General features: G+C 35.2%; 2 protein-coding genes across 2 annotated transcripts in view; one reads left to right on the top strand and one right to left on the bottom strand.

Annotated features, from left to right (window-relative positions):
* gtf2e2 (general transcription factor IIE, polypeptide 2, beta) overlaps window positions 1–8,675 on the bottom strand; it is a 20,895-nt gene extending 12,220 nt beyond the window's left edge. Inside the window, exons 1-2 of the mRNA XM_016464927.1 lie at window positions 8,516–8,675; window positions 7,497–7,660 (exon numbers count right to left, since the gene is read on the bottom strand). Coding sequence (XP_016320413.1) covers window positions 7,497–7,659 — 163 coding nt within the window. The 5' untranslated portion in view covers window position 7,660; window positions 8,516–8,675. The remainder of the gene's footprint in view (window positions 1–7,496; window positions 7,661–8,515) is intronic.
* Window positions 2,628–5,780, top strand: smim18 (small integral membrane protein 18). Its single transcript, XM_016464928.1, has 2 exons — window positions 2,628–2,707; window positions 4,987–5,780. The coding sequence occupies exon 2, from the start codon at window positions 4,988–4,990 to the stop codon at window positions 5,198–5,200; it is 213 nt and encodes a 70-aa protein (XP_016320414.1). The 5' UTR covers window positions 2,628–2,707; window position 4,987; the 3' UTR covers window positions 5,201–5,780.
* Window positions 8,676–10,801: the final 2,126 nt, after the last annotated feature.

Here is a 10,801-nt window from a genome sequence, read left to right as displayed (position 1 = left end):
TTTTTTTCAGATCCTCAGAGAGTTCTTTGCCATGAGGTGCCATGTTGAACTTCCAGTGACCAGTATGAGTGAGAGCGATAATACCAAATTTAACACACCTGCTCCCCATTCACACCTGAGACCTTGTAACACTAATGAGTCACATGACACCGGGGAGAGAAAATGGCTAATTGGGCACAATTTGGACATTTTCTCTTAGGGGTGTACTCACTTTTGTGGCCAGTGGTTTAGACATTAATGGCTGTGTGTTGAGTTATTTTGAGAGGACAGCAAATTTACACTGTTATACAAGCTGTACACTCACTACTTTACATTGCAGCAAAGTGTCATTTCTTCAGTGTTGTCACATGAAAAGATATAATAAAATATTTACAAAAATCTGAGGGGTGTACTCACTTCTTTGAGATACTGTATATATTTATATCATCGCCAGTGTAACTAGGCCAGTGAACAATACTCAGTTATAATAAGATACAAATTTAGACACCACACACATTTAGTATTTCCTGCGCCGCTTAGTTTCTAAATCTAAAACACCACAAAATCAGATTTACCAAAGTTGTTAATAAGAGCTTGCAGTCTGATTCAAATCATGATTTAAAGATTGCGTACTGCAAAATAATGGCAAAGTAACACCTTTTTCTACTGACATATCCCTGTGGGTTGTACACAAAAATAAACATACAGCACAACCAGTACAGTCTGGCTCACAAATAAATTGAGCTGGTTCTTTTAATAAATTGTTCAAAAACACTCAGTTGTTGTGAGTGCAATTTCTCATTACTTTCAGCGAGGTCTCAAAATTAAGCAACTTTTTATGCACTAAAGGTTAGTGAAACAAATCAGAGATGACTGGTTGCTTATATGAAAAAAATGCATCATCTAATTATGCTATTTTTATGCTGAGCCTGAAAGCTGAAAATGCTGCCTCTGCAGGCAGCATACAGAGGTAGGAAGGCATCAAGGCAGAATCCTATGATCGTGTCACATCCTGTCCATCTGATCAGTTTTTGAAGGATGCATAGATGTACCCTACACTCCCTTTGATATCCTGTGTATTTGATCCCCAGATCGCTCTGTCTTGCCAATAACCTGTCTGAATTTAAATTGCTGCTCAAAACTCATTTGTTTTCACAATGTTACCTTTCTTAAGTTGACTTCTGTTTATTCTGTTTTATGTTGTCTTATCCATATATTACTCTCTGGTTGTCTGATGTTCGCTTTACTTTACTTTCTGTATTATTGTTTGATTGTTTGTTTGACGTTATCCTCACATTTCTGATGTTTATTGTAAAGTGTCCTTGAGCTCTGGAAAGGCGCTATATTAATAAATATTATTATTATTATTTGATTCTGTGACAATAAAATAGCGAACGCTGTGGTTGGAGCTCAGTTTGTGTTTAAATGTATGATTCTGAACAACTTTTTCAACTTTTGATTTCATTTCTAGCAAAACAATTATTGAGGTAAATATTACATAAAGCTCACTGAAAAGTGGGATATACATATGGCATTTTATTATATTATTAATGTAGACATGTATTAAATGTATGAAAGGAGTAATGGTTGTTTATTAAGCTATAGCATTTATTTTTATACTAAATGTATTTAGGCTATGTTCTTCATACAAATACTATAGAAACAATATGGTTACATTTTACCATGGTAGTGAGGTGCAGTCAGAATATTAAAATTTTTACCCTAATATGAGGTTGTTACAATTTTTATAGATGTCATTGTTTTTGTTAATGAACATAAATTTACATCTGCATCGTGTCATCAAAACCAGGAAACAAAAACCTGTTTCATGATTTAAAACAATATCACCCATTAGAACATGAAGAAATTAATTTCTCTATTAAGATATTTTGTCAAGGAAAAAGGACTGATAAGGATTATACTATAAGTTTATTCAAGCATATTTTGATGTAGAGAAAATATTGTATTATTATAAGTGCTTTGAATATTGTACCTCAGATTTGTGAAATGTTCACCTGTTTGGTAAATGCTCCGACAAAAAAAAAAGAAAAAAAAAAAGGAGTTTAAAACCATAATGAACTGATTTCTACAACTTTCACTCACGAGAACAAAATCTGCCTTTAAACTTAAAAGAAATAAAGATTTGACATTTATCAAGATAATTATCAATATCGACCGATATGAAAAGTTTAATCATGATCATTTTTTTGGCCTTATCGTCCCAGCTCTACTTGAATCTAATGCAAACCTGGACAAACAATGACGTCATAATTCACATTTTATTTTTGATTGTCAGTGCTCATCCTGCTTTCACCCATAGTTTTCTCCATCTCAAGCTCCTTGTAACCATGGTAAAAGGAATAATTTCCTCGGTTCATATAGCTCTAGCATCACATCCTCTTCCTCCTCCACACCCTGCTCTCAAACCCTGGCAACTGGAGCACAGCCAGCCTCAGCCGCATCTTGGCACTGACTCATGAATGATTCATCGTGTGGGCAGGACCTAATGCTGAGTGAGGGCAGATGCGTTACAGTAGGTTGGATGGCTGATGCTTTGAAAGACAGGACAGCCAGCCAATGGTGTCAGAGTAGAGACTCAGAACAGCCAGTGCAATACACGGTTCCAGAAAACCGGGAGAGAGAGAGAGAGCGTGAGTGGCAAGAAAGACAACACACAGACGAACAAGAGGCTGCTCCATCACCCTGCATCCCAGACACTCACACCCAGGTATGTCCTGCTTTTATAAATCACAACACAATGCAAAATAATACTCATGCAGACTAAAACACCACCATCTCTGTTTTATATAAATGTCAATGGATTCCTTTAGTAATTGACTCTTCATATTGAGAATATGCATGACAAAGCTGTGCGACCATAACTAAAATGTACGCACATATTGTGTCACAAACATGTAAAAGGTAATCATGCATCAGATCTTGGTCGGAAACGTTACTCGTACACACACATGCAGGATCAAGACAGTTGAAAGCCGACTGTGCAATTCTAGATCATTACACCACAGAGTATCAAATTGATTCTGCACGGAAAATGTAACAAGAAAATCTCATTCATTATTAGCATTTATAATTCTCACAAGAGACAAACATTAGAAAAGGGCTTGAAAGAAATGGTAGCACCATACTAAAAGATGCTTGGGGTGGAGCAGGACAAGCAGGAGCCATCTGTCTGTTTCAGACGAGACTGTTTGTCTATGGGGGAGTCTACAAGAGTTAATTAAGGTCACAAGACCAGGTCTTTACATTTTTTTTAATAAACATAAAAAACATTAATATTGAATAAATCAATGTGAAAAGAATTTTAAATATTTCTGGAGATGGAGGAACTCTCTTCTGTGAGTCATGGTTGGATCGAAAGTGAAGCTGTATTCCTGTAGAAGCGCATGTGCACAATCAGACACGCATGAGAAAAGCTTTCGCATGGCTCATGTTACGGTTAACCAAACTACACCTAAAGTTGCATTCCTGATGTGCACAGATCCTGCTTTTGTGACATATGTAATACAGAATACCATAGATCATCAGAATGAACTTCAAACACTATATAAGTAAAACAAATTATCTAAGCCTTAAACTACATAATAGAATGTGTTGTACATTAGCTTCCACTCTGATCTAAACCTACACAACACACACAATGTCCACTCAAGCAAACTAGGTCAGCTGATTCATCTAAATTCATTTCTCTAGTATAGCACCATTGCATTTTGCATACTATTTGTCCTACATAATATTCAAGATTAGGATTAGTCCATCCCAGACCAAAGTAGACTAAAAAATAGGATGCTAAAGCTGCCTGGATTCTGAAAACTGTACTTTCTTATATCTGTACATGCTTTTTGGGCTAATATAACAAGTGTTTAGCAAGGAATATTTGAACCTATCAAAGTACACTACCATTCAAAATGTTGGGGTCATTAAGATTATTATTATTTTTTTACGAAATTAATTTTAATCAGCAAGAGTGCATTAAATACATCAAATGGACAGTAAATGACTTGTTACAAAAAATAATTAAGCTGTTTTGAATTTGCAATGCATCAAAGAAACATGCATCATGGTTTCCACAAAAATATGCAGCCGCACAACCGTTTTCAACAGCGATTAATAATAAGAAATATTTCTTGAGCACCAAATCTGCATATTAGAATGATTTCTGAAAAATCATGTGACACTGAAGACTGGAGTAACAGCTGTTAAAAATTCAGATTTGCTGTAACAGGAATAAATTGACATTTTAAAATATATTAACATAGAACAGCTTACTGTTGTAAAATTTTAATTTTTTTTATTAAATAAATACAGCCTTAGTATGCATGAGCCTTCTTTCATAAATATTACAAAATAAAAACTTTTGAATGGTAGTGTCATTTTTAAATGCATGAACCTAAAAGTAACTTATACTGAATTAAAATTATTTAAAATAATAATAATAATAATAATTTTAGCATTAGCACAAACAGTAGATGCAATTTTATGACAATACCAAATAATCAGCTAATAAAATCTTAAGAAATTCCTGAATTATTATTCTGATTTGGGGTTAACCTGATCCCAATAAGATGCATTTCTATTTCTAAAGAGGTGTGATCTTGTGACTAAAACAGCTAGATAGAGTGTAACAGACGCATGGGTGACAAAGACACGGGTGATCAAACTAGAACTGAACTCTCTTTAACTTCACATGGTGTATTGTAAACCTAAACTAATGCTGCAAGATACTCAAAAAGAGTGGGTTGCAATGTAACAAAAAGATTTCTGACTGACAGCTAAAGCACTGTATGAAAAAACTGTGACTTTCATCATGCTCTAATGGATGTCCTTTTTCCATCAACACCACAAAAAAAGCACAAAGCAGTACGAAGAAATTACCATTCAATCTGTCAATCACCCTGCCTCCATCTTTATTCCTACCCACACTCAATCTTTTTCCCATTGCTCATATTCCTCTTCAATAACTGACTGTATTTATTGGTGTCTCTGCAGTATGAACATGTCCAGCAGTTCTGCTCTGATCCAGCAGATCTATCCCTTTCACGACGGCTGGAATGTTGCCTGCTTCATCATCCTCCTCCTCTTCATCCTCACCATCCTCTCCCTCGCCACACTGGCATTCCTCTATGAGCTGCTGGACTGCGGCTGTTTCACCAAAACCAAAACCGTTCGTGACCTGCGCCGCCAGCGAGACGAGGTGGTTTAGTTGTAACCATGGTGACAGCGGACACAGTCTCCATAGGAACCACAACAGTAGATTGCTGGAAAAGGCTGCAGATTTGGACGGAGCTCTTCGCCAGATTGGAGACCCTTAAAACACGCCAGACACATACAGAGACAGAAACCCTCTACTCCCACTAGCTCTAACAGCAATACACAGCACAGGTGTCTCCATGGCTTAAAATATTACATTTAGACCAGAAAGAGAGGGAAAAACTTGATTGTATGCTCATTGTCTCCTTATAGTCTGCATTCAGTATTCCGGTACCATTGTGTGATAACTACATAAAACTGTTGTATTTTTTGAGATGTTTACATAAATTTTTCCCTTTGTGTGGGATGACAAAGTTTACATGTCAGTATTATAAAATTAATATTCTACATACATTATGATTCTACTACTTAAAGCAAATAGCACACACTACGTTTGAAGTAAAGGGAATGTTTGTATGTGTACGTTTACGTTCACTTTTAGGTGAGATTTTATATGTGAATAATAATAGTTCTATCTACATCAAGAAGCACATTAAAGGCCAATTATTGCATCTTTGCAATGCCTTAAAATTGTGTATTTAAAATTATCTAATAAAAAAAAATCATACAAGCATGAGAAATGTGTGGTTCCCATCAGGGTCACAGAAGATATCATCAGCTGCTAACAGTACATTTAAATCTGTCTACATGCTCAAAAACGTGCAGAAACAGGCCTGTGCTTGAGTTTGCTCGACTCTGATCACATACAAGAACTAGACTACACCTTTAATAAGGCGTGCAGCCAATATTACTGGCCTAAAATACACAAGACACCATGAGAGCTAGAGATAAAGACTGATAATGTAATGACTGATATTTGTTTAATGATATTCAGAATTTTCAACATAGCTGGTTATTGGTTTTATTAATATTTTGTACCGATAAACAGCACCTTTTGGTCGGGCTCTAAAATAAAGCACCCAACAACAGTACATTCACAGGTATAGTAATCACTTTTTAAAATATATAGTCGGGGTAATTACTCAACTTTTAAAATAACTTATGTAACTCTAAATGTAAAACCCAAAACAATCATGGCAAAAATTCAGAGTGCAAAAACAACTTAGCATAAATATAACACACACAACAGCAATCATTAGTGTTACTATTAATATTATTATTATTATTATTATATTATTCATATTGTCTTTAATAATTAAATCTGTTCTGCATATATATTATCAAACAATTAAACAACTTTCTATATCAAAAAGGTAGTATCAGTCCATCTCCAATCAAAATGTACTACTCCGTTCTCATATAATCCTCATATTTTGTTGTAATACTCTATTTTTATGACTATCTACTTGGGTAACTCTCACAAACAAAAGCTGGTCGGTGCCAAAAGCCTTGTGGACAGCGTGCCGACTTACAGTGCTTCCTGTCATTACACTGTCCAAACTAAATAAAAAGGCAAAATGCCGAAAATAAATAAAATAAAGGCTGAGCAGACATCAGCCGGGAGGCCCATGATGAAGGTTTTGCTAACTGCAGCCCTGCCCAGGACAGTCCCAGTATCACAAGCTTTGCCTGGGTGACAATCCACAAAAAATGTAAATATATCCTGTTTGTACTTGTTAGGCTCACTGCCATAATTTAAGAACCCTCAATGTCATTCTAGCTATTGACACTGGTTTTACTTTAAACAGGATGAGAAGTGAAGATGAAGCTGATATGAGGATGCTTTCATTCATTTTAGAAAAGTACTTCAGTAATTCAGATTGCAACGCATCAGGCTTATAAAGTCCTAGCGCAAGCAGCTTCAGCTACTTTTTTTGTTATATTGGTAATGTTTCAGCATCTTCCAAAAACATAAGTGTAATGGTTTAGAAATGCTGATGCTATTTAAATAATGCCAAAACATCAATACAATAAATATCATCATATGTAATAGAAGAGGTCGACATACACTACCATTCAAAAGTCTGGGGTTGGTACAATTTAAAAAAAAAATTTTGAAAGATGATTTTATCTGTCAATGTAAATTTATTCCTGTGATGGCAACGCTGAATTTTCAGCAGCCATTACTCTAGCTTTCAGCGTAACATGATCTTTAAAAAACCATTACGATATGCTGATTAGGCAGTCAAAAAGCACTCATTATTTATTAAAAGTTGCACTTCTTAATATGTTTGCAGAAACCATGATTCATTTTCTTTTATTCATGGTTCAATTCTTTGATGAATAGAAAGTTCAAAAGAACAGCATTTATTTGAACAAGAAATAACATAACGCATCTACTCTCTGACCTGTGCTGTTTTTGGAGGACGATGACGTCTCTTTGTCTGGTTTGCTCTTTTTCTTCTTGGAGGATCCAGAGGCCTCAGAGGTTGCTGGTCTCCTCTCAACTACAGGAGTGGACAGAGCTCTCTTTTTAAAGAGCTCTCGCTCTCTCAGCAGAGCTTTATCCATCCTAGACACATATAACACAGTTAATAATTTGATTCAACTGACTTTGAGTGTGTATAAAATTATATAAATGAATTTATTTATTTTAAATGACATTATAAATAATGCTAGCAAATTAATAAAGCAAGGCTCTACATCACACAAATGCTACAGCAGGTTTGGCTTGTTTGACTAGTATGGTGCAAGCCAAAACTATGAATTAGTACACGATTAAACCAATACTTGAAAACGTGACAAAATATCTCCACAAATCAATGCACTATTAAACTACCAATTGAAAATAAAACCATAACATCTGCCGAGCTGATATACACTACCTGACAATGGTTTGGACGGATTTTTTTTTATAATAATATTTTTTAAATAATAATAGTACCAATAATAGTAAAGCCATAATCATAATCAGCCAGTTTCCACATAGATACGTTGGCTGGTTTTCATTCAATATCTGGTGGTCCAACCAACTCATTTAAAAACAAACAATTTTTAGGTTTATAAAGAATTTTGTTATATAACTATAATTTATAGATAGAATGTTGACTGTGTAACCATTACTTTCATCTCTCGTCTTTAGATGAGAGACAATCTAATGCACAATCTATTAGAGATATTTGAGGCCAGATGGAAGTTTATCCACCTCCAACATACTGAGATAATTTGCTTATTAACGCCGAGTGGATATTAAATATCTAACACGTGTACACTTTTATATTTGAAAAGACATTCAATATAAGTAAAAAAATTAAATAAAATGACAATATCCGCAATTAACAAATAAGCCAGAAACATGTTAACGTTACATCACATAAAAACATGCAGCAACACATCTACAATTTAATAAAGTATTTCTGAGCGTTACCTGAATATCTCACTGCCTTCTCTCTCAGACAGAAACAGTTCAGCTAAAGCTTAAATATTATTTTCAGTGACGATATGCTGTCAACTTAGTGAAGACACTAAATGGGAAGCTTGTCACAGAATGCTAGCGGTGCTACACGACTACACGAATTTCCTGCGGAAGAACGAATTCTCTTCATTCACACCACAGTCATCGCCAAACCCGCCACGGTGTCTTTCTTTCGCCATGACGCCCCACTCCGTTCCTCCGAAGAACGAGTCTCTCCTTCTTTGTTGTTAATAGTGATTTGCACAGGACTCCAGTGCCGCCTGCTGGTCAAAAGGATTATTACATCTGTTGCGATGCACAAAATGCTAATTTACTGGTATTAGTGAATATTTTCAAACAATAAAATGATTTAAAAAAAATCAATAGTTAAAAAACGAATGGAAGATTCATACAAACACACTAAAAGGTTTGAAAAACCAACGCTAGTAAAATTCTGATTGCTCCTCTCCTCTTTAACAGTAGGAGGCGCATGTGCTGTTTTCTTTGTATAACAAGGTCTCGTGCTTCTGAAGAAAGAAATAGCATGGCAGCTACAGAAGCCCAAAAAGTGAGTGTTTACGGAGGAAAAGGGGCTCTGGGATCTGCATGTGTGCAGTACGTCAGAGCTAAAAACTGGGTAAGTTGTCTCAGCCCATAAGACAGCTCACGTAATTTAAAAGAAATTGCTCTCTAGTGTGCCATCAGACATGCTCCATGGGTTTTAGTGATAATGTTGTTAATTATTAATTCGTTTGTCACAGTTGTCACGGTGTCATGCATTTATCCTTAAATATACATTTCTTGTGGCCTGTCATATGTCAATAAGGTGGATAATTTAATTTCAGTTGTGTTTTGTAATTTACAGTGGGTTGCCTCTATAGATTCCAGTGCCAATGAAGAAGCCAGTGCCAATGTTACAGTTAAGATGACTGAATCCTTCACTGAGCAAGCCAGCCAGCCAGGTAGGTGCTACTACCTTTTTTTTTTTTTTTTTTGTCAATTAAAATTTTTTTAAACTAGGAATTATTATTGGCTAATGCTAATATTCATGAATATTGTCTGAGTTATTGGTCTGGCTTTGATTCTTAATTTCATGTGTTGTTTTCAAGCATGTTACATCTCTGCCTTTCTTTTTTTATTTAGGTAACATCTGATGTCGGTGAGCTGTTCAATAGGGTCTGGCTGCAGACATGCACTTGCATTTTCAGACTAACTATATATCGAATTTGATCTTTTAATAGCACTATCTTAATACATTAAGCCATAGCCTATTAAGTGTTTATGGTTTTCTACGGCGGTTTAAAAGCGCTTAAACAGAGACTTTGCACATTGCGTTCATATTCTGCTGTTCTGTGGCCACGGATTTGCGGGTCTTGTCTTTTCTCCTACAGATGACTTGCAGGATCCTGTATGTTATAGTACTAAATTAGTTTTAATCATTTAACCACCACAGCGTCTTGTCTCCATTGGCAACAAGCACGATTCCTGTGGGTTGCAAGTAGCTGAGAGTGCAAGCGGCGATTGCAAGTGACCTCGTGATTTAGTTTCTTTTTTCTTGTCTTCACCACCTGGCTACTTGTGTAAAATGTTAAGAGATTCAATTAAAAAAAATAAATTAATAAATTAAATTAAATTAAAAATAAAAAAAGACTGCAAGCGACGTCACTCGCGGAAGTGCAGGTGTGTGAGAGTGCAAATCTGAAAACGCAAGTGCATGTCTGCAGCCAGACCCTTCTCGAGCTGTTAGGTGAAGATAAGGTTGATGCCATCTTGTGTGTGGCTGGAGGCTGGGCAGGCGGCAGTGCCAAGGCCTTAAAGTTAGTACATGCTTAATAAATACACTCCCACTGTCAAACACAATATTTGAAGGCCCTTTACATAATATATAACATACTGTATACACACAAACACATTATTATATATAACAGAAACTGAGTGTCGAATCTCCATATTTGTAAATTAATAAATTAACCAAAATTCACTTTGTGCTTCCAGAAGTTTCAAGAACTGTATGTTGTGTTATTCAGTAAAATCAAATAGATAAAATAAAATAAAATAAATCAAAGTTGAATAGTGATTGTATGTTTTTTTTTTTTTTACATTTTAATTAAATTAGCCTATATTTAAATCTCTTAATGATATTGTTAAAAATAATTACATTAAAGGGGTCATATGATGTTGCTAAAAAGAACATTATTTTGTGTATTTGGTGTAATGAAATGTGTTTATTTAAGTGTAAAAAAAACACATTATTTCCTA

Source organism: Sinocyclocheilus anshuiensis, unplaced genomic scaffold, assembly GCF_001515605.1.
Source record: "Sinocyclocheilus anshuiensis isolate Anshui unplaced genomic scaffold, SAMN03320099.WGS_v1.1 scaffold128, whole genome shotgun sequence".
NCBI lineage: Eukaryota > Metazoa > Chordata > Actinopteri > Cypriniformes > Cyprinidae > Sinocyclocheilus > Sinocyclocheilus anshuiensis.
Note: the sequence above shows the minus strand (reverse complement) of the source record. Positions and strands in the feature narration are given on the sequence as shown.